We start from the raw sequence: 25,573 nt of genomic DNA, 5'->3' as shown, positions 1-25,573 counted from the left end.
CCATTAATTATGGTCAGTTCTGAAACACTTGGATTAGGACGATGAGGGCAAGTTTAAACTGTAATTTCCAACACGAGACGTTGGGCTTACCCAAATTTTCGACTACAATTCCAGTCCTATCCAACGCTTCTTTGACGTTATGCAGATAACATACATGTGCGTGACTGATATGTGGCTTGGCAAGCAGTGGATCATATTATGTTACAGAAGTCTGTGGCGTCCCCTGTCTCGGTTGAAGGATGACTGTAATGCTACGATCCGTGGATTGCTCATTTCTTCACAAAGACTGGACTTGTCCAGTTGAAAATTAGTCCAATTTCTTGTGTTGGAAATTACAGTTTGCTCTATGATGACTTCTACCAACACAGATGAACTTTCAAGAAACTTGAATGAGGAGTTGTTGTACATCCATTAACATGGGTGCAAGAACCCCATAAACCACACCGCGAGCTAAGGGCAAAAACGAATGCATTATCTCAGGATAGACCTTTTTACCGAATTCCCTGGATACTCGGTTTCAGCCAGGTGTACAACAGGTCAGCAGAATGGATTTGGTTAGCCTTGGGAGCTATTGTCAGCTCCTTATCTCCCTATAAATCTTGTGGGTGATTCCAGGACCTTTGTGGCCCACTGGGCTTACGTTTTCAGGAGGAGGCGATCTATTTCTGAGTGAGGGTCATTGTTCACAGATTTGGCTACTTTGGCTCTATGATAAGAACAGAAAAACTGGTATGATACAACAATAACATTGCATGTGGTACAATCCGCCTTAACATCCAGTACTCTTTCCTAATGTGATAAAATATTTTGAAAAATATCCAAAATGTCACCTTTTTTCACATAGAAAAATCCATAGGTAAGGGATTTCTTTCAGTCAATTTTGTACTGGGTTCATAAAATATGTTCATTGGAAATATAGCATTATCAATAATATTGTCAATGGAATAGCATAGAGCCTCATGATTCAATCACAAGCAGAAATATATTTTCATCATAAAACAAACACAGTCGCCCCTGTAAAAAACAGCAGTATTTTGACAACATTTTAGAACTACGTCGAGTAAAAACAGCAGTTACAAGTCACACACACACTGTCATTCATAGCTGTTTCTTCCACAATATCCCATCAATGATTTATTCCCGTCTTCTCCATATCTTCTCAGGTTTGACTATGACAAATGCTTCATCATAAAACAAACACAGCCCCCCTAAAAACAGCAAGTTTTTGAAAACATTTTAGAAACTATGTCGAGTAAAAATAGGAGTTACAGGGTGCACACACACTGTCATTCACAGCCGTCTCTTTGACAATATCCCATCAATGATTTATTTCCGTCTTCTCCATATCTTCTCAGGTTTGACTATGACAAATGTTGCCGGTGCTGAGATCTAAAAGCACGAGCTACCCCGGGAGACTTCTGAGCCGGCGGAAAAGATGAACCCAGAGCACGTTTTCACCGCCCGAAAACGGCTGCGCAAAGAGATGGCATCGGAATTCAGATTCCGCACCACAGCCCGAGAGTATGTTTTATTACCCGAGCGAAAAGATTAAATGTCCCCAATGCATGCAGCTAAAGCACTCGGTGTGTTCTACCTCACTGCTCATGATTAGGAACATAATTGGAAGACTTGCTCTTTCTGCACCACGGAAAATTACTTGTTTCGTAAGGCTTAGCGTTTCATTACCCTTAAAGTTAAGATTGGCTCAAGCGGTTTCTTTCTAAGCCAAGAGAATGAAACAATGTCAAGAACTCATTCTACAAACAGTAGATGCAATAGCGCATTGCCTTTGTTTTCAAAAAACGTTGTACGTGTCTTTCTACCCAATTTGTCAGCTTTTATTTGCGATTCTACTGAGCACGTTGTGTGTCAAGTTCTAAAAGTTACAAATGTCTATAATCATGTAATATAAACAGTAGATGTAACAGTGCATTAACTCTGTTGGCAGAATACATTGTACATGTATATGTACATATCTTTTCACCCAATTTGTCAGCTTTTATTAGCACTTCTACTAAGCACCTTGTGTGTGTCAAGTTCCAAAACGTTACAAATGTCTATAATCATGTAATGTAAACAGTAGATGTAACAGTGCATTAACTCTATTTGCAGAATACATTGTACAATGTACATGTACATATCTTTTCACCCAATTTGCAATTCTACTAAGCACCTTGTGTGTGTCAAGTTCTAAGAGTTACAAATGTCTGCAATCACGTAGCATTCAAACCCAGTTTAAGAGTGAAGCTGATAATACATGTTTACATACCTGATGGATCCAAGTGATACAAATGTATAACAGTCTTGGGCTAAGGCAATGTGTCAAACTTTGACACAATGCATAAAGTAAGTTTTTTTAAAAACTTGTTGTTGTTCATAACATTCATACATTGTAACTTTACAAGAAATTGACGAATATACAGTACTTACAATTTTCACATTATGTAAGTTTACAGGATCAATACTTCATATTAGTCACCATTTGTGAATTTGTGAAAAAAAAAGTGAGGAAAAACTTTTTCTCCAACAACATGTTGTAATTCCCTACAGGGACAATAAAAGTTCAAGGTACAAACTTTGCCTTTTAGTTTTTTTTCTCTTGTCTTTGTGACACATCATCTGACCTTAACTTAAGCCACAAACTTTCAACTTTATCATATCTCCAACTCAAGTACAAAACCACATTCGCTTGTACTCCGTTGTAGCCTCAGGTATAAATCTACACAAGAGCCTTACAGAATACCTGCCAAACCTTAACACAGTCCACTAGGGGAAGGACCTAGGATACCCCATACTCACGATGATATGAGTTATGTTATATGCCAACAGCTAAGGGGAAAGAAACACATTGGTGTACCCTGGGGGCAAGGCTATAGCCATAACTCTGTTAGAATGGTAAGGAGACTAACAACCAGAGCTTCTAGCCTGTCTATCTTTATGCATTTTTCCCAAGTTACGTGTAATTTCAGAGAGAGTGAGGGATGTCCTACCTTGAACCGGGGCTTACCTAGGAATGAGGATTGTCCATTTGGAAGAGGCAATATCTGGAGTTTCAAAGATGCAAGCCTGAGAGTCCATCATGTAGATTACAATGTAGGTTGTTGTAAGTTTGGGGAAAGATCTGGGTGTGTGTTCCATTAGGCTATACATATGGGCACATCTGTAAGCTGGGCTCTACTGTCTGGAATACTGATTCTTAGGGGCTCGGTTGGGGCCAGTGTTCTGTAGCCAGCGTCTGTCTTTCTGTCATTTGACGTCATTTTGCTGACCACAATGGCCAAAAAAGACGATCTTCTTTGATGGACAAAAATTGGCAAAGTTATAGAAAAGATATCATCAAACTGAGATAGTCTAACGATAGAATTTGCCCTACAAAATGCAGACAATATCATTTCAGAGGGTCAAGATTTCAAAATTTTCCAAGTAGGGGAGCATGCCTCAGAACCCCCTAGGATTTCCGTGCCTCCGGTGCTTGACATGCTGTTACACCCCCAAAAAATGAGATGACAAAAAAAAAAAAATTCAGGCTGGCTAGAACAGTGGTTGGGATTGTTATAAAATGGGACTCAACTTCTTAAGAGCAAGACGCAACAAAACTGTCTGAAGTCCCAAGTGTATAAGGAAACCAAATTGACTAGGATAAAAGCTGAACACCATGACAAATTTCAGTACAAAGCTAACTATACGTTATGTGGGTTGGGGCTACAGATGCTACAAGCAGAGACCTTCAGCTCAGCCGAGTAAATTAGAGTCTAAGTCAAGTTGGTAAGCTGTCAAAATTGCCTGCTTATGTAGATTTAAAGTTACAGTCAAACTTGCCCAAGTGACCACCTCTATAAGCCAGCCAATGACCACTTTTTCTCGTCCCTATTTGTTTTATTTCTCCCCATAGACGTAAGCTTTAGACAGGGCAGTCTATTGTGAAATAGATGGAAATTTTGCTGTGTACTTGTGACCATGCGTTTTGGGTAAGAGGACCACTTGTCCAAAAAGACCACTTTTTCTCAGTCCCTTGGGTGGTTGTTTTAGACAATTTTGACTGTACTTTGTGTGCTGTCCTCTAGAGTGTGTGACAGGCTGAATAAAAGTTCTAAACAGGAACTATGCGGCTCCAGGTGTCTTACTGAGGGACAACTGCGTGTGCAAGATGTCGCTTAGCTTGAGGAATGAATCCCCTCTACTATATACTCTAGTCTAGAGTAGGTTCTCACATTAACAGAGCCTACCAGCCGATATTGTGTGGAACTGCAGTGCCCACCAGACCAGATCTCTGTTTTTTATAGATCTCCTTATCGAAGCACCTTTGGTATTTGCAGCTGTCACGGCCCGCTCCCATCTATCTGCGGCATAATTCCCTTGACCCCGCCACTCTTTCCTGTGCAATATTACTTCAGGAAAAGCCTGCTTAAGCCGCCTCTTTTTCATGAGATTACGGATTAGAAAGCCAATAGCGGTGTGGGTGTGACGGATGATGGATTGGAACGCTGCCAGATCCCAGTTGGCCTGGCAAGATGCTAGAACCTACGTTGCGTCAGTATCTCATGTTGTAACTTTTTTATCATTTGCGGGGGAAGGCTCGACTGGGTGTAGAATTATCATTTGGCAGGGAAGGCTCCAACGAGTGTAGAATTATTTCTTAGAGAGACTCTTTTGCACCAGTTGGCCTGGGAAGACACAACCCGCTCAAACCAATGCTGCGTCACTATCTCACGTTCTAACTTTTATATCATTTGGCAGGGAAGGCTCTATTCTATGCATCCACCGGGTGTAGAATTATTTCTTAGAAAGACTTTTTTTCACCAGTAAATGGCCTGGGAAGATGCAACCCGCTTGAACCAAGCACGTCGACAGAACTTGCTGCGCCTGCGCATAACCCACATTTTTCACCATTTTTGTTTTCAACAATGCATCAGAAAAGATGTCTTTTCTGACAAAATATTTACAAACTACAGATGGAGTGTTAACCTTATATGCGCAAATACGACCTTATATGAGACGTTCTGCCGAAGTGCTGTGCACAATACATTACGAGTTTCGCGCAGGTGCAGTACGACTTTTGCCAATGTGCTCGCTTGAAACCAACATTGCCTCAGTATCTCATGTTCTAACTTTTATATCATTTGGCAGGGACGGCTCTATGCATCCATTGGGTGTAGAATTATGTCTTCGAAGGACTAAACTGTTTTGCACCATTCAAAATGCTTTCCAGGCAGAGAATTCCACCGATGGCATCGGGAATTGTTCAAAAGACCACTGCCGTTATCAGCCGCCGCACGCCTACATTTATTTAACATTACCCCGGCGTTACTGAAAGCCTCGCAATCTAACGCACAGGCGGCGGACTTAAGTGCGTGGAATTTTACGAGCGGAAGAAAGGTTTTGTGCACTGACATTACTTTTTACTGCCCTATTGGCTACGTCTGCTATTGTAGAGCGATTCGCAGGATGCCTGTCTATTACTGATATCCATACCATAGCTACTTCACCTACTCAGATGCCACAGGCCAGTTTCGATGCCACTACTTCAGCATCTGGCAGTAGAAACTTGGGACCTACTTTGTCCTCCAGTGAACTTTTTTCTATCGCAAATAAGCCTTAGGAATACCAAGTAACTTCTAGCATTCATAACGTTGGTTTAGTTTTATGATGTACGGCTGACAAGCCCTTTTGATGGAGGGTGGGCGACAAAAAGGAAAGGTAATACTTACTCGACATAGTAAGTGCCGTAGTGTGGATCGTCTATCCTCTCCCAACCATATGGCAGCAGCTCTGGAATACAAAGAAGAGATTTCTTATTGTCACGGAGGAAAGACCACCAGTAACTTATAACAAGCTTTCAAACCATGAAAGACTGCCTCTTTTTTCCTTATAACAATCAATAACTGGTAAACCCAAATGAACCATTACAAAAAGAAAGATATATTTTCTGAATTGTCTGGCAGAGAGACAAATTCAGTACATAGGAGAAGGAAAATGCAGTTTTGCCAAAAACTGGATGAACGTTACCTGAATCCTGTACATTTTGCCCAATGTTGGCCATTGTAGAACGCTGGGGAGTCAACTTTGAAAAGCTTATACAAGGAAATAGCTAACCCTCTGAAACCTACCAGCCTAAGAACACGTAGATAGGGTCATGTTGGTAGTTAGCACTATCTTGGGACCCACTTAAAACTAGCGACCTTTTTGTAGGTCAACCATTTTAGGAGCTGGGGAACCCACTACAGACCGTACCACAAATTCTACCATTGTATTTTCACTTTAGGGCGTAAATTATTCATAAAGGGGAGGTCATCTGTCACAGTACACTATGGTGCAGTTTTAATAATAAATTCTATCTGATATACTTCCTGTATGCATAATAGCATACCTGTAATTTTGATGTTCAAATTCAGATGGAAATAAACAGGATTTATTCTAAAAATTGCAATCATGTTAACGAAGGAAAACATTTTTTTTGCTCTATTTCTTCTACTTCTCAAAACAAAGGTCAATGACCTGAACCAGACGTCTGTCTCCATGGTAACTGGTGTTGGGTTACATCATGTTGCAATTTTATAACAGGAAGGATTTAGACTCCTTTCACCATATACATGAATGTGTTTAAGAAGTAACAGAGCAGATCATATGTGAAGGTAAACATTATGCTTTCGCTTTGCAAATGTTATCTTTCAATTTTTTTTTCTTTTATCAAAAATTTTTGTTAATCATTTGTGGTTCTTACCCTCTTCTGTATCCTCCCCCTGATTTGGCACATTTTGTTGACCTCCATCCTGCCCCCCCTCCTGGAGTCGTGGGTCGTCCCAATGGGTCGTCCCTGTGTTGTGGCTGTAGGTGGAAAGAAGGGAGCCTTACAATGGGGTCGTGTCAAAACAGTTTGTCAATACCAACAGATATTCATTTCACTGCAAAGGGGACTGTAAATATATCGTTTAGGAAAAAGATGAACTGAATCATCTCTATCCCTAAGCAGTAACTAATTTTCTAATTATAAAGACGACGCTACTTTATGATTTAAATGATCATGGCTAGTAGCCAGAGTATCAATTGCTATATATTTTCTTGTTGTAGGGCTTTATCATTCTGGTTTTTAGTCTTTATCTTCAAGTTCTATCATCAGTTTTGTCATTATCTGTTAATTGAGGACGTATGATATAATCGCTTAAGTGAGACTACTGTTTTATACCTGTAATCAATAGATTAACAAAGAATGATATCTACAAAAATCAGGTATGACATTGTTATGTGCGCCGAAGCATACAAAACAGCAATGTAGGTTGTATCACGCCCTTCGTCACTACAATTCATTATGATTCATTCGATGTGCAAGTCTGAAGTGTCTACACTACTTAATAATTCATCCGTGCTATCTCTTCGGAAAGTTTCTGGATGTAATTTATATGTAACTAACTGAGAAAAATTTTGGTTATAGTTTGATTCATAAGGCCACATCAATTTAATTTGTTGTTTCTCAGATTCACCCTGTCCATTATTTTTCTGATTTGCAAAAAAAAAGAAGATTTTAGGTTCAGAATCAACGCCAAAATGCTCAATGAAAGACATATTTTGGCCCCAACGGTTAAAGAAAGTCCTTTTCTTCCTAGTTTTTCAATGTGATAATGCAACTTTGTTTCATTAAAAGTTCAAAATCTATTGTTTTAATTATACACCAGCCTGGTATATTGACTTCATCAAGTTCATGGCTCATATGTAACATTTCCGGCCTTCATGGGGTACCTTGGCCTGTTTTTTTTTCTTTTGTTTCGCCCAGTTGCTATGATATTTTTTCTGAAAAATTCCAAGAAACAACAAATTAAATTGGTGTGGCCTAACAATGCATAACTGAAATTCAAGTACAATCACCGATAAGGAAATGTGAAGAAAATCTTTAACAAGTTGGCCCCGAGAGCGATGGGCTTGCATATTAAGTAGACGGTTGGGGCGAGATATGGCGGATTCTCCGTCCTAATCCTAATTGAGTTATCACTGCGAAATCCGACGAATGCCTCGCTGATGAATCCGGGCGTGAATTCACAATGAAAACGTCGCCGGCAATCTCGTCAGTAGAATACCACCTGACGGGGTGCATTAGTCATGTTCCTTTGAGCGGTAGGGTTGGGGCGCTGGCAAACAAAGCACTCAGGGCTTGAAATTAAAGGTGGTCCAATTGCAACTGACAACTAAAGTTTAGACTGGGACAACTAAAAAGACACTTCTTTGGGACAATAGAAAAATTATCAACATCAGAATGTCAGCCATTCTCAGGGTTCTCCCCAGAAAATTTTAGTATGAGGGAGGAAACTTACCGAGCATACACTAAGCGACGCGCAACGCCCTCCGGAGGAGGAAGCTATAGCATTTTGACTGTTATAAATAGAAATGGAGGCCATTTCCTGCAATTTCAGCCTTCTGTCTTTCCTAAATATACAACTTACACATAATAGCTTAAGAGACTCCAACACCAAGTTGAAAGAAAAGAAATGGCACATTTAACCATGATTTAACTTCAAGATCAAGGTGTTGGGACTCTTCTAGCTTATTACTATAATTGGAAACTCAATTTGTATGTGGTTGTCATTATGCATTTATTTGCCGGTAAATGTGTAACATTATAACAAGACAGGTAACAGCATCTTATAGAAGTCACAAGAGGATACATCTCCTTTATTTGTAGTTCTGCACCAAGCAGTGCAGCACTTGTATACACTTCTACTAGAACAGTCTTCACTATAGCAGGGTTCTCCCCAGGATTTGAGAGGCATGGCCCCCCCTCCAGAGGGGGGGAAGCTGAAGCATTTTTCTTTATCTAAATACAAATGGAAGCCATTTCCTGCAACTTCTAGGTTTTGAACTGCCAGAAAAAAATGTTAACATACAGGAAAAAATTGGGCATAGGTTCCACGCTCTGACCCCTAACCGGGGGCCAACGGTGCCTTCAAGTTCGACAATTGAAACAGAATATGACATTAAGTCATACATTTTCCACTTGGAACTTGAGGCAAGCAATTATGGGAAAATGTAGAGAAGCTGGGACAAAACCTTATCCTAATGCTAATCCTTATGTTATCACCAACTTGTAAACAAGTCCCTTATAATTATCAAAGTACCATCAAGAGTACCATCAAAACAAAATTTCACTTCTCTAACATTAAATAATCGGTCCCATGTTTAGGACTAACAAAGTTACACATTCAAGAAAATACTTCTGAATTTAAAAAAAAAAAAGAAGAAAAAAAAGAAATCTGAAGAAAAAAATATTAATCTGCACAACATTTTATTGGTTTCTATCACTTTGCTTGTCTACAAGTCGATAATGTGATTGTATCAATTTTCAAACGCCCTAAAATTAGCTAAATCGGCGAATTAAGCTGATTGCGCAATGGACGTGCCCTATGACCTTCGACCTTTTGGGGGTCATGCAGGCGTCAACAGTGCCCTCCCCATGCCTTGCCCGTCCGTTTTCGTCGGCAAATTTCTGCTTTTTTAGAGGTTTTGAGACCTTAAAACTCATACCATGGGAGAAATAAACCACATACGTTATTTTTATGGTAAATATCGCTAAAATGGACCATGCATTTTTTTGTCGCGTTGCCGATTTTTGGCAGAAGCCTTGCGGTGCGGCCGCCATGTGCTACGCCGATAGGTACAGGCCATCCCCCGTCCGGGTTTGTGGGCAAAATTCAGATTTTTTTAAACGTTTCGGGACTTAAAAACCGACAGCAGGGGAAGAATAAATCGTATACGTTATTTTCATGGGAAATACCGCTATCATGAACCAGACATTTTCTGTCGCGTCAACGAATTTCGCGGCCGCCACATGTTCATAATGTCGCGGTACGGTAGGGAATTTTCTACGGTTTATAAGTTCGTAAACGTATCGGCTTTTATTTTTAAACTTATTATCAGGGTCGAGGGCTTTGGTTTACAAAGAAATCATTTCTTTACACGACTTCAAAACGCTAGCGGGGCGCCCGATGTTCCACCAATGACAGCGATTCTCTCAGTAGCGTCGTGCGAAATACTTATTTATGACGATTTACCACATTTGTGGAAGGATTGACATAACAGGTGACTATCACCTTTACAAGATGTCAAGCCTGAGACCAGACTGTAAGGTTTGAACCACTCACACCGGGAAGGTCCCCTACTCTTTTCGATAAGTGCGGTGGATTCTTTTACGTGTGTGGGGTGTGGCTCTCCCAAACACGGGACCTCCATTTAACGTCCTATCCGAGGGACGTCCCTAACCGAAGCTAGGTACTCATTTACACCTGAGTGAAGTGAGGAAAGTCGTGTAAAGTGCCTTTCCCAAGGGCACAAGATCGGTGACATGGGCAGGATTCGAACCCGCAACCTCTCGGGTGTGAGCCGAACGCGCTACCGACTGCGCCACACGACCCCACACATACTCATTGTTTACTCGATTATCGCCCCATTCACAAGTTTTCAGAGACAATGCCGGCGGTAAAATAGACGCCACTAAGCCCCGAAATCAGAAAATTTTATCGAATTTTAGCGAAATTTTGTAGAAAAATCGGGATGCAACACCCTAGATTTGAAAATGAGTATGAGGGCGCTGAGCTAGGAGTATCAGGGCGCAGCGCCCTTGTTCCATCGTCTGGGGAGAACCCTGCATTCTTTTGTTTATCAGGCACACATTCCGGCTTTTAGATCCGGAAAAGTCCCCTCCAAATTTCCTGTCTACTCTGCAATTATAGAGCGCCTGGGAGTGAACATAAGGAAAATAAAGTTCACTGTAAGTTGAAGTCATACAATACTTCCCAAAAAACAGGCTGGGACAGTTCATCCTCACTGCGGGACAATTGAAATTTATTTTTGGGACAGTGCTGGGACAATACTAAGTAGCAATACTAGAAGAAGAAATACTAGAGGAAGAAAAGTTAATTTCGAGGCCTGACAAAGCACTTACTCGATGAAATACATCTCGTTATTGTCGGTGTACGCCACCTCCCAGTTGTCTGGCAACGGGCCCAGATCCTGCTGCTCCGTTGCCATGGTGATGGAATCGCTCCTCTTCCGCTCTACCACCTCCTTCTCGTCCCCCGCTCTGCCATTGATGGTGCTCTTGGGGCTTTCCACATTGGACTGGTTGCGTTTCCTCTTGCCCTCGGAGGAAGGGTGTGAACCAGGTCGGAGATCGCCGGTAGAACTGGACTTCTTCAAGCCTGCGGTAGCTTCCTTCGGAGGCTTTGGAGTTCCGTAATGGTTACCTGCGACACAAGAAACAAGTTGTTAGAAATCCTTACTATGTTTACCGAAGGAAAACATATTGTTTTTGCTCAGTTTCCTCTTCTCCAAACACAAAAGGTCAATGACCTGAACCAGGCAGTCTATCACCATGGCAACTGGTGTTGGGTTACATCATGTTGCAGTTTTAGAGCAGGAGGGATTTAGACTCCTGTCACCATATACATGTATATGAACGTGTTTGAGTGTGTTCGAGCACTTCCTAATACATTTCGGAGAAGTGTCGCAGGTTTTCAAACTGTTGGGCCTTTGGGGGGTTACTCTCTTTTGAGCTGCTTTTAACTCTGATATATTGCCAATTGCCCCACATGACTCAGTGAAGATACAGCTAATGCATCAAGGAATGCTCTAAATCCACTCCTCTTCATCTTAAATGAATACTAATATCATTCAATGTCCTACGTGTACCTTGCTTACTTAGACTAACATAAACACTCAATTCCCTTTTATATTAATTATCGCTTGGGGCTCTAACTAATGAGTGTACCGACGAATTATGCAATGAGGAATTTAAATCCCTCTACGTAACTACATGTATCAAGGGTTTCTGTGGCTTTACTAACATATAGTAACAAATAAAGTGAGTTCACCATCGGTAAATTAGAACATATGGTTTCAAAAGACCTCATCCCAATCCTGTGGGTGAACTTCATCGTAGGGAAAATCCCATCAAGTATTTCATGCATTTTGAAGGTCAAATTTTGCTGATGATAGGCAAAGGCTAAATCTTACTCTTTTAATGTTTTTCGTACAAATGTATTATTACGTGATGATTTTGTAAATCAAAGATGACAGATTGGCCCAATTTTTCATGACCCTGTAAAATGGTATTTCCTGCATTTTGAGGGTCAAATTTTGCTGATGATAGGCAAAGCTTTGTTTTGATGTCACCTCTTTTATTGTTTTCAAACAAATTACATGCTGATTTTTGTCCAATCAAAGGTGACGGATTGACAAATTTTTTATCTGTCATGATATGGAAAATTTAATCAAAAGAAAGAAAGACAGCTAGGACTTGATAAATAATAATTAATAAATCATATCCTTACCGTCGTACAGACCGCTCTCTAGTAGATTTCCACTTTTCTCCAAGGCCATAAACTCCTCGACCGTCAGGAACTGGTAGTCCACCCCCTGCACCTCACCCTCCCGAGGGCCTCGGGTCGTGCCTGAAACAACACCACAACACACTTCAACACATAACCCAACATCTGCTTGGAGAAAACCCTATATAGTGTTAGTGAGCACGTCGGCAGAACGTGCTACACCTGCGCGAATCCCGTAATGTATTGTACATAGCAAGGAGTAATATGTAAGCAGGTGCTTACATATTACTACTATAGCATTTTGGCAGAATGTCTCATATAAGGTTGTATTCGCTCATATAAGGTTAGCATTTCGACAGTAGTTTCCAAATGTTATGTAGGAAAGAATATCCTCTGCAACAGGCAAAATTCTGATGCAACGTTGACCAAAAACCCCACGAAAAACGCGAAAATACTGCAGGCGCAGTATGTTCTGCCAACGTGCTGTGTTAGTGTACACTCACAGATGACAGAAGCCAACGATACCAATGACCTGTTATAAAAAATTCCATCAAGGTAGGGGTGTTTTCTGAAATACATGTATTACATGACCTATAAAAACTGCTACAATGAAACAACACCATAGCACACTTCTCCAATGACCTGTTGCAAAAGTCCATAAAGACAAGGGGTTTTTCTGAAATATGACCCATAAAAACTGCTACAGTGACTGTGTAAAACATCACCTTGTGCATTCTAGCAGGCTTTTAGCTAGGGGGTATCCAGGGTGTCTTTTGGACGCTTGCGCTCTGTACTGAAAATAATAAGAAATTGGACGCCATACTTTTTGGAAGAACACCCTCCTTTTTCCACTCCCAAACCCTGCCATGCACACGTGTCCCTTCAGCCTTACTATAAATACAAAATTGATGGTATACTGAAGGAGAAAAACTAAAATTTCTCAAAATTTGTACCTCAAAATGCAGAAAGTAGTGTTTGAGAGCATTACGAATTTCAAAAAAGCCCCCCCCCCAAAAGCTTGTGCACTATGCATCTTCTCTGCCCATAGCATACAATAAAAAAATGGACACCCATTAAAAAAATCCTCGCTAAAAACCTACATACTACTAGCAACAACATACCAAGCAACATACAGTATCAATATGAGTATAAAGAGGTTGCAAGTTACACGTACAGCTGCGAACATACAGACACAACTGATTACAATACCTCTTTCACAGAGTAACAATAAAAATCCTTTTCTGTGAAGTTCCAACCTCCAGTAGTCATTTCAATCCTATGATTTCATGGGATGACATCACTGTTAACTTTGACCTACATCTGTATCACAAAAGAACATGTGCAGAAACAACTTGTCAATCATTCCTTTGTACAGCAGCACGAACCTACCTTTAGACATGTAGTCACAACCACCACACGAGTTTATGACATTTCACCAAAGCATTGGAAGCGTACACAACTGCGCATCCCCTCGGTTGACACAAATACATACACATATTTCATCTCCATGTGACCAACCCATTTCCTACACCATGAATATTTCAACGCTTTTTGAATCGGACTATTGTGTCAATAAGGTTTTATATACATCATGCTTGGATGGTTCCATTTGTCAATTCGATAAATCCATAAAATATTGCTACCCTCATCTTATGATACGCAAATCCTACCTTACTTGCACACCCACATCTAGTTACATGTGAGTTACTAGTTATGCCAGCAGTATTTTATGCCAGGTGCAAGGCATCATAACTACAGTATTGAGTTCAACATCTAATATCACGGCGGCTAGTTTTCCGTGATTTGCCGCAAGACACGACTGAAAAATCCGAGTAATCAAATTTCAAGGATGATTTCATTTCGGTACGGGACTGTCAGATAATCCACGTACAATTTGATACTTTGTTGAAAGTACGCCAGACTACAATAACACGGGGCGCACTTAGAAAAGATAAGCTGCACGATCTAATTACGTTCTGACGTCAATCTGTCCAAATACTGGAAGTCTGACTTTTAATTTTGAATCCATCACTGCGTGTTGCACGGTGTGTGCGTGTTTTATTATTCACATTTCGCAGGTAGGTCAAGCCATATCCAGCTTTGTATCAGAAAACTTTTCAAATAACACTATATTCAACTCAGTGAACCTGTGACATTTTTTTTATTGGTACATGTATCAGTGAGTCACTTACTAGTAGCAAGGACATTACAAAGAGGATATACATTTATATAATGTCCTTGCTATTAGCAATTCTAGAAAATAATGACTCACTCAAAGTTTAAATCAAACTCAAACTTGTCCAATGAGGAGCATTTTCATATGCACTTCTCTTGACACAAAATCTAACTTTACTCAAAGTAACACTAACAGTTGATAAAAAGTAAGCAAATTGAAAACACCAAAGCTGACCAATAGTAAGATCTGCATAGCACAACAAAAAAGAAATGCTAGCAACTGAAATAAACCTTTTTAGATGTCCAGTAGCTAAGCAGTAACTTCCAACATAAATGTGGTCTACCTGAAATGAAAAATGGCAAAATCTATCCAACTTATTGAAGGCTAACTTTGCAGGAAGATAATATACTAGTAACAATAATTTTGACTATAAATTATGACCTAGTTATGAACAAAATAAACATGCTGTTTGTTTACGTTATCACTGAAGTGTCAACAAGGGTTTACTGTTCAATGGTACAATCAGGCATGTAATGAATATGTACAAATGGTCATTTGGACGGCAATGAATATCTACAGCTGCCTATTACAAACTCATTAGGGGCTTTATCATGCATTGCAAACAGGCAGGATCACTACACCCACATACAGGGGGAGGGTGACTCAACAAACTAAACAATAGGTGCTGATTAGAAAGAACAAAAGCCTGGACAATCAGGCACTGCTGTATGCTATAACAGTCAGTAACAGACTTCCTGTACTTTACTTTATGTTCACGGTAGCAAAAGTTCACGGTCTGAGAAAACTGGACATGTTCACAGAACTATATATTTACGGTGGCGACAGGTGCAGGAAAAAGAAAGTCCAGGAATCATTTGTTAACTGTAATGATAAGTTCGCAGTACAGAAGTGACAGTGAAAACAGTGAACATAACAGTACGGTGAAAAAATTAGGAATTACAGTAATCCACGACTTTACAGAAAAAGACAGGGATGGTTTGCAACTAGCCTATACCAGGCTTCACTTTGCTGTTCTAGAGTGCTAAACTGTACTCTTTTAGCGGACTAACTCCCCTGGTATGTAATCTGTCTATTTGGCCAATTTCCTACTTTTTCCAGCAACTTCTGAAGCCTGGTAGAGACTATTACATATAAACAATGTACATGAGTCATGTGTATATAAAGGATATTTAGTAGCAAGGATATTATATAGAGGATATACAATTGTAATCATACAGTAATGTCCTTGCCAGTAGCAATTCTAGAAAATAATCATTCACTAAAACCTGTCAAATGAGGCATATTTTCATATGCACTTCTCTTGACACAAAATCTAACTTTACTCTAAGTAACACAACTAACAGTTGATAAAAAGTAAGTAAATTAAAACATAATATTTCTTTTTATAAAAAAAAAAAACATTTGAAAATAAGGAAAATAAATAAGAAACAGTGGGAGCTGTGCCACGCAAGCCATCAAAAATATTTCCAAGCAGATTAACGAGAAAACTTTTATGTTTCTCTTAATTTGTTTTCTTTTCTGCTTGTTCACATTTAGATGGCATATTTCAACCCTGCTTGACATACAAATTATTAGCCTTCCCGCACGCACTTGCAAATAAAGTTTCATTATATTTTCACCCAAACAACGGGGAGCCACATAAACTCTTTCCCTCCGCGAGAGTTATGATTCCACTAAACGTCAACATAAATCAAGTGAATGGACATTACCTTCCTGCTGTTTACTCACTGTCAGACCTTATTACAGGGTGAGGTGCCTGAAGGCTGGGCCTTTCAATAAAGGCAAGCTGCCCCAGCTGTTTGTAAGAGTTAACGCCACCAGATCCAATAACACCTCGTTTGACAGAGACACTCTTTCCCCCAGCTCCTGACCTGGGCATCTTTCATCTCACCTATCACCACCTTGCAGAGACTATTTTCATTTTGGTAGCAAATTGAGTCAACAGAAAGCATGGCCTGCCTCAAGTTATAATATAACTTCATTCCTGCACATGCCAGTCCAACGCCTTTGCGCAATCTATGTACTAGTAGCTGGCTGTAAAAGTAAGAAATGCTCAGCTGCTGTGTCTTCAACTTTCTTTGAACTTGAACAGCTTTAGAAGTCCATCTGTCTTGGGCTGTGAGACATAAACTGTGACAACTTACAGATGGCTTTGTTATCAATTCTGAAAAGTTCACGAACTGTGATGTACGAATGTTTTTCTTTGGAAGTTGGAGGTGGCGTTAGTCAGAAATGTTGCTAACACCAAGAACTCCTTGCTGACACATAATTTGTACCTTTTGCACAAAAAGATAGTATTAAACCTTGTTCTAATTTTATGCTTTCCATTGCACCCTACTACACCTCCATGTAGGACAAAACAAAATACTACTAGTGTTAGTATTAGGAGTGTGAAAGGCACAAATTCTGTAACAACTTTGTTGCCCATTTTCTTTTCAGATTAACATATAACTTAGAATGCTGACACCTCTTACCCTCTGGGTCAAGGAACAGCCAGAGACACACAACTTATCCCAGTAAGAAAACATACACCACACCACCAAAACACTCCCTTCAAACGTGGGGAGGGGGGCAGAAAGAAAAGTTTTCGACATCCATGCCAGTATGGGTGGGCTTGGGCCATCTGTTCCTGATACCACAACACTGTGTTCTCACCTGCAGATCTAGGCCGATCCTCCGCACAGCTAACCAACTTCTTCACCATCACAAACTTTCAACTTCTACCTACTTTGGCCGGAAAACGCACGAGAACTGTTGAGAGAAAAAACTGTCTGGACTTCCCAGACGGGAGATTTCCCTAGCACTCTGTGTCCTGAGTGTGTGAGGGCCTCCTCCGCATGGTGCCCTGCAGTGATTCATGCAAATTCAGGGTTGCAGGCAGGAGGGGGGGAGGCGCATAACAATTGACAATCTGCCGCTTACTGGGGTCATTTGCATCTGCTGTGAAAACAGGCACCACTTTCACCACTGGGGTAGAAAATTGGCACCAGGCATAGATCTCATTTTTTACCTGCCTTCAAACCAAGGATGTCTGTAGGGTTCATTAGTTTGGAGATAAAGCAAGTATTCTTCAACCTTGGCCCATTTTTACCAAGCACTACCAACAAGAGTGTTGTAATCTGTTTATCTGAAAGTAAGGCCACACCAATTTAATTTGTTGGTTCTCAGATTTTTTTCAGAAAAAATATGAAGCGACAGGGCAAAAATAAAAATGAAAACAGGCATCCTATTATAGCCCCATATGCTACAATAGGAGCCATGAAGTCAACACAAAGGGCTGGATTGATACATTTGTATTTAAAGTTAAACAATGAATTTTGAACTTTTAATCAAACCACTGCATTGATAGATGGAAACACTGTAATATACAGGAAGAAAAGGACTTTCCTCAACTGTTGGGGGCAAAATATGAGCATTTTTAGTTGATTCAGAACCAGAATCTTTTTTTTTTAAAGATGAAGCGGGTGAATTCGAGAACCAACAAATTAAATTGGTGTAGCCTCAACCTAACAAGACATTTGTGTGGGCCCTTGTAAAGAGGATTATCCCAGTACAGGGCACTTCTTTACTTTAGCCCAGATTTAGCCAACTATCACTAACAGGATTTCCTACCAGCTAACTAAGTGGTAGTGAAATGTTTTTCTAAGCACTTATAAGAAGCAGACGCAAGCTGTTCTAACAAGAGTTAACAAGCAATCTGTAAAATAATCTCAAACTCTCAACAATAGATCTCTCATGGTATCTATCTTGTCTACTGAAACAAAACTAAGCTAGTCAAGTTTCACAATGTAACCAGTCGCTTTGGGTTAGGATTTAGGAATAAACCTTTAGATTGTAATTCCAGATGTCAATTCTTGTTGCAGTGTTTGTTTAGGTGAGACCTCCTCAGTAATTGGAAAGTAAACAAAAACAAAACAACCATAACAAATGATGTGCTAATGAGAGTAAACATGAGGGTACCTTACAAGACCTTTACAAAAAAATGACGCTAACAAATAAGCTATAAAAATTATTTCTTATTCTAGGAAATGAGTTTTTCAACTTTGAAAAGTAAATAAGTCAGTGAATAATATTGCTTTAACTGAATGGAAAATTTATGCATTTATGACTCAAAAATGATCATGTAGGCATTAGATGTTACCTACATATTGGACACAGTGGCCCTATATATTAGAAGCCTCTTGGATAATAGTCTTACCCTTTTGCTCCACTGGGTAAGCCCAGCTGGCCCTTTACAAGTTCTGATTGACAAGATTACCTTCCAACCCAGCTGCTAATGCTTCCTGTGGAGGCAATAAGGTATTCCCACTTGTTGCATGCTTTAGTATTACCTGTTGCCTTGTTTTCCTCATGCTTCTCCTGTTTATGTTCTTTGGTTGATCCCGTTGGCTGTTGGGGAGTAGAGCTCGAAGGTTTCAAAATCCCCACCAGTTTCACCTCTTCCTCCTTTACTGGTGGTTGTCCTGCTTTCGGACTCTCCTTCCTGCAAAAGATGTCTCTCAGTTTCTTGATGGGGGAGAATTTGGGAGACGATTTTGCTGATAGATGTTTCTTCTTCTTCTTTTCCGCCTTGGGTTTCGGTGGCGCCTTGTAGAGTTCGGAGAGGGCCATGCTTGCCCAGGGCGGCTGGCCGCTGGTCCATGTGTGCTGCACCTCGGGCGACGTCGGCTTGTCCCATAGATCGTCCCACTTCCCCAAGGACGACTGCCGTCGCGAGTGGCCATCCGCGTGGAGGGAAACACGGCGTGCCAACTTGGGGGAACGCGCACAGGAACGACCGCTGGTAGTGCTAGAGAACATCTTCAAACTCCAGTAGATAAGAGACTGAGAGTGTTCTACAGCCCCAGCCTACCCAATCTTGCCAACCGTGATAACAAGAGCATCTCATCAACAAGCTCTACAGGTACAGCCCTTCTCCCAAAGGCTCACGCCGTAATGGGTAAATAGTGGCACGTTACGACCACATATACCCACCGCTGCCACAATGCATGCGGAATAATTTTCGGCACGGGCCCGCGATAACTTATTGTATTCCGATAATGTCCAACCGGACTGAATATTAAACCACTTATCGCGAGATTAACGGCAAATTACATCAACATTTCAATCTGCTCAAACACGTTATATAGAGGTGACCCTTCCGCCTGATTGACAGCCGTGGCAAAAAGCTGCATCCGTCTTTCAATCAATCCAATTACAGCGGCGAATTTCTGCTGGGTTGTGGGGAAGAGTCGTCCTGATGACTGGGAGTCCCCTGGTGGTTGTTATTGACGTATCGTCCTACCAGCTGACTGTGGCCAACAGGGTTTCATAAAAGATGTTGTGATGAATCAGACTGGTAACGGAGTGGAAGCGACTACTTTGCCACACCGTTCGTCATACACGTACAGTACACACGTATGCGCGTATTACTACGGCGTATTACCGACAAGTTGCTGCGTATTTCAATCTCTCCTGGGTGGAGCGCGGGCTGGTGGAGCTTACAGAAGGTCAAATGAGCAGCTTGTTGAGGAGTGTGATTTGCTAGTTTTACATGCACGTCCACACATACCTATTACTGTTGCCAGTCTGACACAGCCTTCGGGAACGAAAAATGCAAAACTAACATCAAACAGTACCAGTGTTCAAGCCAATGTCCGTCTTTCCAACATTTGACAGAATTTTGCTGCTCATGACGGACAAAAGTTTTGCCTATTCTGTCATCTTTTATGAACAAAAATCGGCATGTAAAGAAATGGAAAGTGCTTAGCTACATGTACCAACAAAATTTGCCCCTCAAAATGCAGGAATAGCATTTCAGGGGATTAAGATTTCAAAATTCCCTGGAATACTAGTACCATGGCCTCTGGATCCTCCACGAATTATCACATTCAGCACTCAACATGACATTACATGTAAATCACACAAAATTGAGATAAGAGAAAAAAAATCCCACTGGCTAGAACACTGAATATTAGTTACGGTATTCAAACTTCTACTGACTGTAGGTGTTGGTAACTAGCTCCATAAAAATGAGAATCGAGCAAGAATTCATTTCATACATTCACCAATATTTCATCTCTTCACTTGGATCCGGCTGCCAAAAAATGGAATCATCTGTTTGATTTCATTTCTTGGAAGTCATCACCCTATTCAGCACTGAAGGTCTCTCCTCTGGGTTAAAATATTGGCAATTACCATTAATGGAGGTCATTAGCTGCCAGCCTGGTGCATAACTATTACCCTTTGGAAGGACTTCTAAAAAAAATAATGTCTCTCACAGGGTTTGGTGTGGAACAAGGTAACACATGTGCCAAGAGGTATCTTGGTTACTAGTATATCACATCATGATCGGAAGATTGTAGCTAGCAATGTATCTTACAGGTACAAAATATCGATAAAGTTAAATTAAGATACACAAGAAAACTGTTAGTCAAGCAGTTCGCAGTTGGATACATTTCAAAATCTACTGAACATGTATCTACAGGTATTATCGAGGTACTGTCTTATCAAGGTAAAGTATAAGTATTGTCTAGTACTCTACAGGTATTGTCTAGCGGCATTGTCTAGTATCTACAGGTATTGTCTGGTATCTACAGGTACTAGTATTGTCTAGAATCTACAGGTATTGTCTAGTGTCTACAGGTATTGTCTAGTATCTATAGGTATACTCTAGCATCTATAGGTATTGTCTAGTGTCTACAGGTATACTCTAGCATCTATTGTCTAGTACTAGTATCTATAGGTATTGTCTAGTTACTAGACAAACCTCAGTAGACACTATTGTCTAGTGTCTACAGTTATATGTGTATTGTCTAGTATCTTCAGGTATTGTCTAGTATTTACTTGCACACTTAACAGGTTCATTTTGTCATTGGAGTGAGACTTTCTTTCACTTTTCTCAAGTATCTACATCAGGCAGTCAATCTGAAATCATGATTTCAGCAAATGAATATCACAAGACCATTATTGGAGATTTTTCCCTTACTAGTCATTTACTAGTAGAAGCTTATATATATATACATGTACATGCATGAGTTAAAGTGCGAACAAGTTCCAAGAAACATTCAATAAAGTACAAAGCACAATTCATCACGGATGAATCGATAAGTTCCGGAAAGTGTTGGGTCGACGTTTCTCTATTTAATCTTATGACTGCAGCCTTTAAAAACTTCCGCGCGACTTCCAAACAGTTTCAATAACCTGTCATTTATGCAGCGCCACCCTCACCGGTTTGTCTGCACCGGCAGACAAAATATCAATAACGCGTACTCGTCTCAACCTTTGGTTCATCAATCATCGAAGTGTCAGGATCCCGGGCCGTTGAAGAGCCGATAAACATGCCACGATAACTCAGGGGGTGTCATGGGGGGACAGGGAACGGTCATACATCTTAACAGCTTTGTACTGTTTGACCACGATGAGGACAATATGTAGCACCTGTACTGCGTAGAATTTCAATGTGTGGTAAGTTATTATGGTGTAAAAGCATCGGATGCAATTTAAGGCCACCAGGAGAGTTCTAAAGATATTCTGGATGAGGAAATCTCACTTTTATGGCAATTTCTGCACATTTTCGTCATTGTTTCATACTTTGAGTGTTTTAAATAGCTAAAAGCTACATGAGGCGTCTTTCTATTTCAAAATCAGCCTGAGATACAAAACAAGCAACTGTTTTCCGTCAGCGATCAGTAAGCTTTGGGATGGGAATTATTCCAGGCTATCCCTAGAAATTCGTAGGGGAGCGGTTGATGAAAATCAGCAAATTTTCATGAAAATACTAAGAGAAAACCATAAATGTGAACAATTTGGGAGGGGTGCTAGGATTTTGGAGAGAGGGGAAGCACCCTTGCTTCATTGCTTGGGGAGTCTTAATTACTACATTAAAAAGAATGACAAGAAAATTGAATTTGAAAATCCAGTCTTGCCACCCTGAAATTGCATTTGATGCCTATAAAACTTCTTAGGTAACTCCACAATCTAGTTTTAGTATTCTGTGTTGTGTATATGTGCACATTATGTCATAATATGAAGTACGACCTTCATCAGTCATCTCAATTCACATCACGACCTTGAAGTTTCTTTCCCATCAGTTTAGCACATGTGCTACACACGGAGGTCTCACAGCACACACGCACGCTTCGTGTCACCTCCACAAAGACATTAACGACAGAACGTATTAACCAAGAGATGACTGGCAATTTAGTCCCAAAAATTAAGCCCCCTCCCGACGAAGTAATCAGACAAATGTGACCTGTGGAGTCCAGCTATTGGACGAGAGCCCGCGTTCGTGACTGAATGTCCCCCTTCGCGCGAACTCGAACATTAACGCTAACATTAACCCCCTGCACAAGCCAACCTCATTTTCTAGAGAGGAGACCCGATCGGTATCTGTTATCCTCTTGTCATGATGAACCTGTGGTGTCTCTTTAGAACAAAATTGCCATTGGCTCTTGAAGGGAAAGAGGGAAAACAAGGCAATAAGAAGCTGTCGGAAATTGGTTCTAAAGCTCACCTTTTACTAACAACAAGTTGTAGTTTCAGTGGGAAAAAAGTAGGCTGGTACCAAATCTACTTTAGCTGCTGAGTCTCTTTCATGTAGAGAGGATGAAAGAGACTCGGGAGCTAAAATAGGTTTGATAACCTGGTTCAAGACTAGGAAAAAAGTAGTCTCCAACAGGCTCCTTTGCAGTCTCACTCTGAATAAATAGTAGAAATCAACCTAAAAAGAACATACACTGTAGCTGGACAAGGGAGTCGGCTGGCTATAGAGGGTCCAGTTTGCCTGTATTTATGGATCTGGTGGCGACAAGGAAAAAATTGTCTCTTCCTTGTTCATACATGTGGAATGTCCAAATATGAAAGACAGAATGACAAACCTAAGCATGTGCAAATGTATATACATTCCATGACGACATAGTCTTCTTGGTCATGTTGTTTTTTGGTATGAAAGTACATTTGTATGCACTCAATTATATAACAACTTACTTGAAAGTCCTTAATGTCCTTGGAAAAACTAATCATACAATATCAATCATACCATTCAGTGGGCACTGAAAAGATGGACTTACTGGTAATCAGAGTCCTGTTTTCCCAAGGGAGAAATATCACCCATACATCTTGCAAGACAGGTCACTGGTGTGAATGTCAAAGTACTAAAAACTGATCATGAGGAACACATTTGTACAACCAAGATACAAATCATTTGCCACGTACACCATGAAAGAACAAGTATTTCCTGGCGACAGATCTCTGTGTGTGCAGAGACTAACTTCAAGTTCAAGTGGGTCAGTACATCTACATTCCGCACATTTGTAAAACATTTGTAAAACCAAGATACAAATCATTTGCCACGTAAAACGTGGAAGGACAAGTATTTCCTTGCAACAGATCTTTGTGTGTGCAGTGTAACTTCAAGTTCAGGTGGGTCAGTAATTTGTGTAAATCTACATTCTTCACAATTGTAAAACCAAGATACAAATCATTTGCCACATACAACATGGAAGAACAAGTATTTCGCAGGGTAACTTCAAGTTCAAGTAGCTAGGTCAGTAAATCTACATTATGTACACATCATCTTCAAAAGTTAGAAGGTAGGTTGAACTTCTACTTGACCAGATTTACACACGCAGGTAAAAACGTGATGTACGAACTGGAGCGTACAAAAAGTGTGTACGTCAAATTTTTTGTGGGTGTAAATCAGCTTGGTTTGACGCACGTCAAGAGCGTACAATCAGATCGTATGTTACCTTGAAGGCTTACAAAATGTGTGTCAAACCACAGGAAAAATTTAATGTGCAGTACGCAATTTGTGTACGCTTGTGTGGGTATGCAGTTTTCTTATCTTTTTACTTGCTTAGACTTGCTTTGCTTAGATCGTACGTTACATGAAGGCTTACAAAATGTATGTCAAAGCATAGGAAAAATTTAATGCGCAGTACACCAATTTTGTACGCTTGTGTGGGTACGCAGTTTTGTTATCTTTTTACTTGCTTAGACTTTACTAAGGTTTTTGCTGGTGTGTAAACTGGGTCCTCATCCTGTGTAGCAGACTGGATCTAACAGAACAAGGCTGTAGTTATAATGAGATGCTGCGGTGACTGGATTCCCCAGGGCATACATGTATGTAATCCATTACCATCCTCCATGGTTGACTTGAGTCATTGAGAATATGTCATTTCAAGTTTTCCGCTCCGAGATTTCGCATTCTCGCTGATCCCCTAGCAAATACAATGGGAATGCACGTCGTAACATTTTTCTGTCAGACAGTAACAATTTTCCCTGCTTAGAGATTTCCATCTGGACGTTATTCCAACCTCATCATAATTATCCTCGAAACAATGCAGAATTGGCTATAAACACAGCGTTTGGCAGTGAACTCGAAGTAGCACCGTAAACATTTACAATACTCTATACGTCAATCTTTACAACTCCTGTAGGCTGTAGTCACCGTCCCTAAGGCCCACATAAAAACACAATGAGGAAAAGGCCTCGAAATTAACTTTTCTTCCTATTGTTCCAGCACTGTCCCGAAAATAAATTTTGATTGTCCCAACCTGTTTTTGGGAAGTATGTATGACTTCAACTCGAAGTCAACTTTATTTTGCTTACGTTCTGACTCCCAGAGTAGACAGGAAGTTTGGGGGGACTTTTCCAGAGCCAAAAGCTGGGACGTGTGCCTGATAAAAAAAAGGGGGCTGACATTCTGATGTTATTACCTTCGCCAAGAAGGTTATGTTTTCAGTAGCGTTTGTCTGTCTGTTTGTGAACAGCATAACTCAAGAAGCTTAATATGTATTGTCATGAAACTTGGTAGGTGGGTAGGTCTTGATGAGACCTAGAAATGATTAGATTCTGGGCCCCCTGGCGGCTTTTGTTGGTACTGCAGCAGAACTTCTGGTTTTGATATCTCGCGATCTGGACATGCTAGAGTCACGAATTTTGGTTGGTAGATAGCTCTTGAGGTGGGGAAGAAGTGACATGAGTTTGGGCCCCCTAGCAGCTTGTTCTGGAACTGCAGGAGCGTTTCTTGAAAAAATCTCCGAAGGTTGATAACTCAAGAACCGGTTGAAGGATTGTCATGATT

The 25,573-nt window shown here is 40.5% G+C and overlaps 1 protein-coding gene across 1 annotated transcript in view; it reads right to left on the bottom strand.

Annotated features, from left to right (window-relative positions):
* Nucleotides 1-25,573, bottom strand: part of LOC109476901 (membrane-associated guanylate kinase, WW and PDZ domain-containing protein 2-like) — a 100,867-nt gene that overhangs the window by 32,168 nt on the left and 43,126 nt on the right. Inside the window, exons 3-6 of the mRNA XM_019777918.1 lie at nt 12,315-12,434; nt 10,928-11,228; nt 6,722-6,825; nt 5,709-5,769 (exon numbers count right to left, since the gene is read on the bottom strand). Of these exons, the coding sequence (XP_019633477.1) occupies nt 5,709-5,769; nt 6,722-6,825; nt 10,928-11,228; nt 12,315-12,434 (586 nt within the window). The remainder of the gene's footprint in view (nt 1-5,708; nt 5,770-6,721; nt 6,826-10,927; nt 11,229-12,314; nt 12,435-25,573) is intronic.

This window comes from Branchiostoma belcheri, unplaced genomic scaffold (assembly GCF_001625305.1).
Source record: "Branchiostoma belcheri isolate BF01 breed outbred unplaced genomic scaffold, Haploidv18h27 scaffold4, whole genome shotgun sequence".
NCBI classification, from domain to species: Eukaryota; Metazoa; Chordata; class Leptocardii; order Amphioxiformes; family Branchiostomatidae; genus Branchiostoma; species Branchiostoma belcheri.
This window is presented reverse-complemented; position numbering and strand designations above follow the sequence as displayed.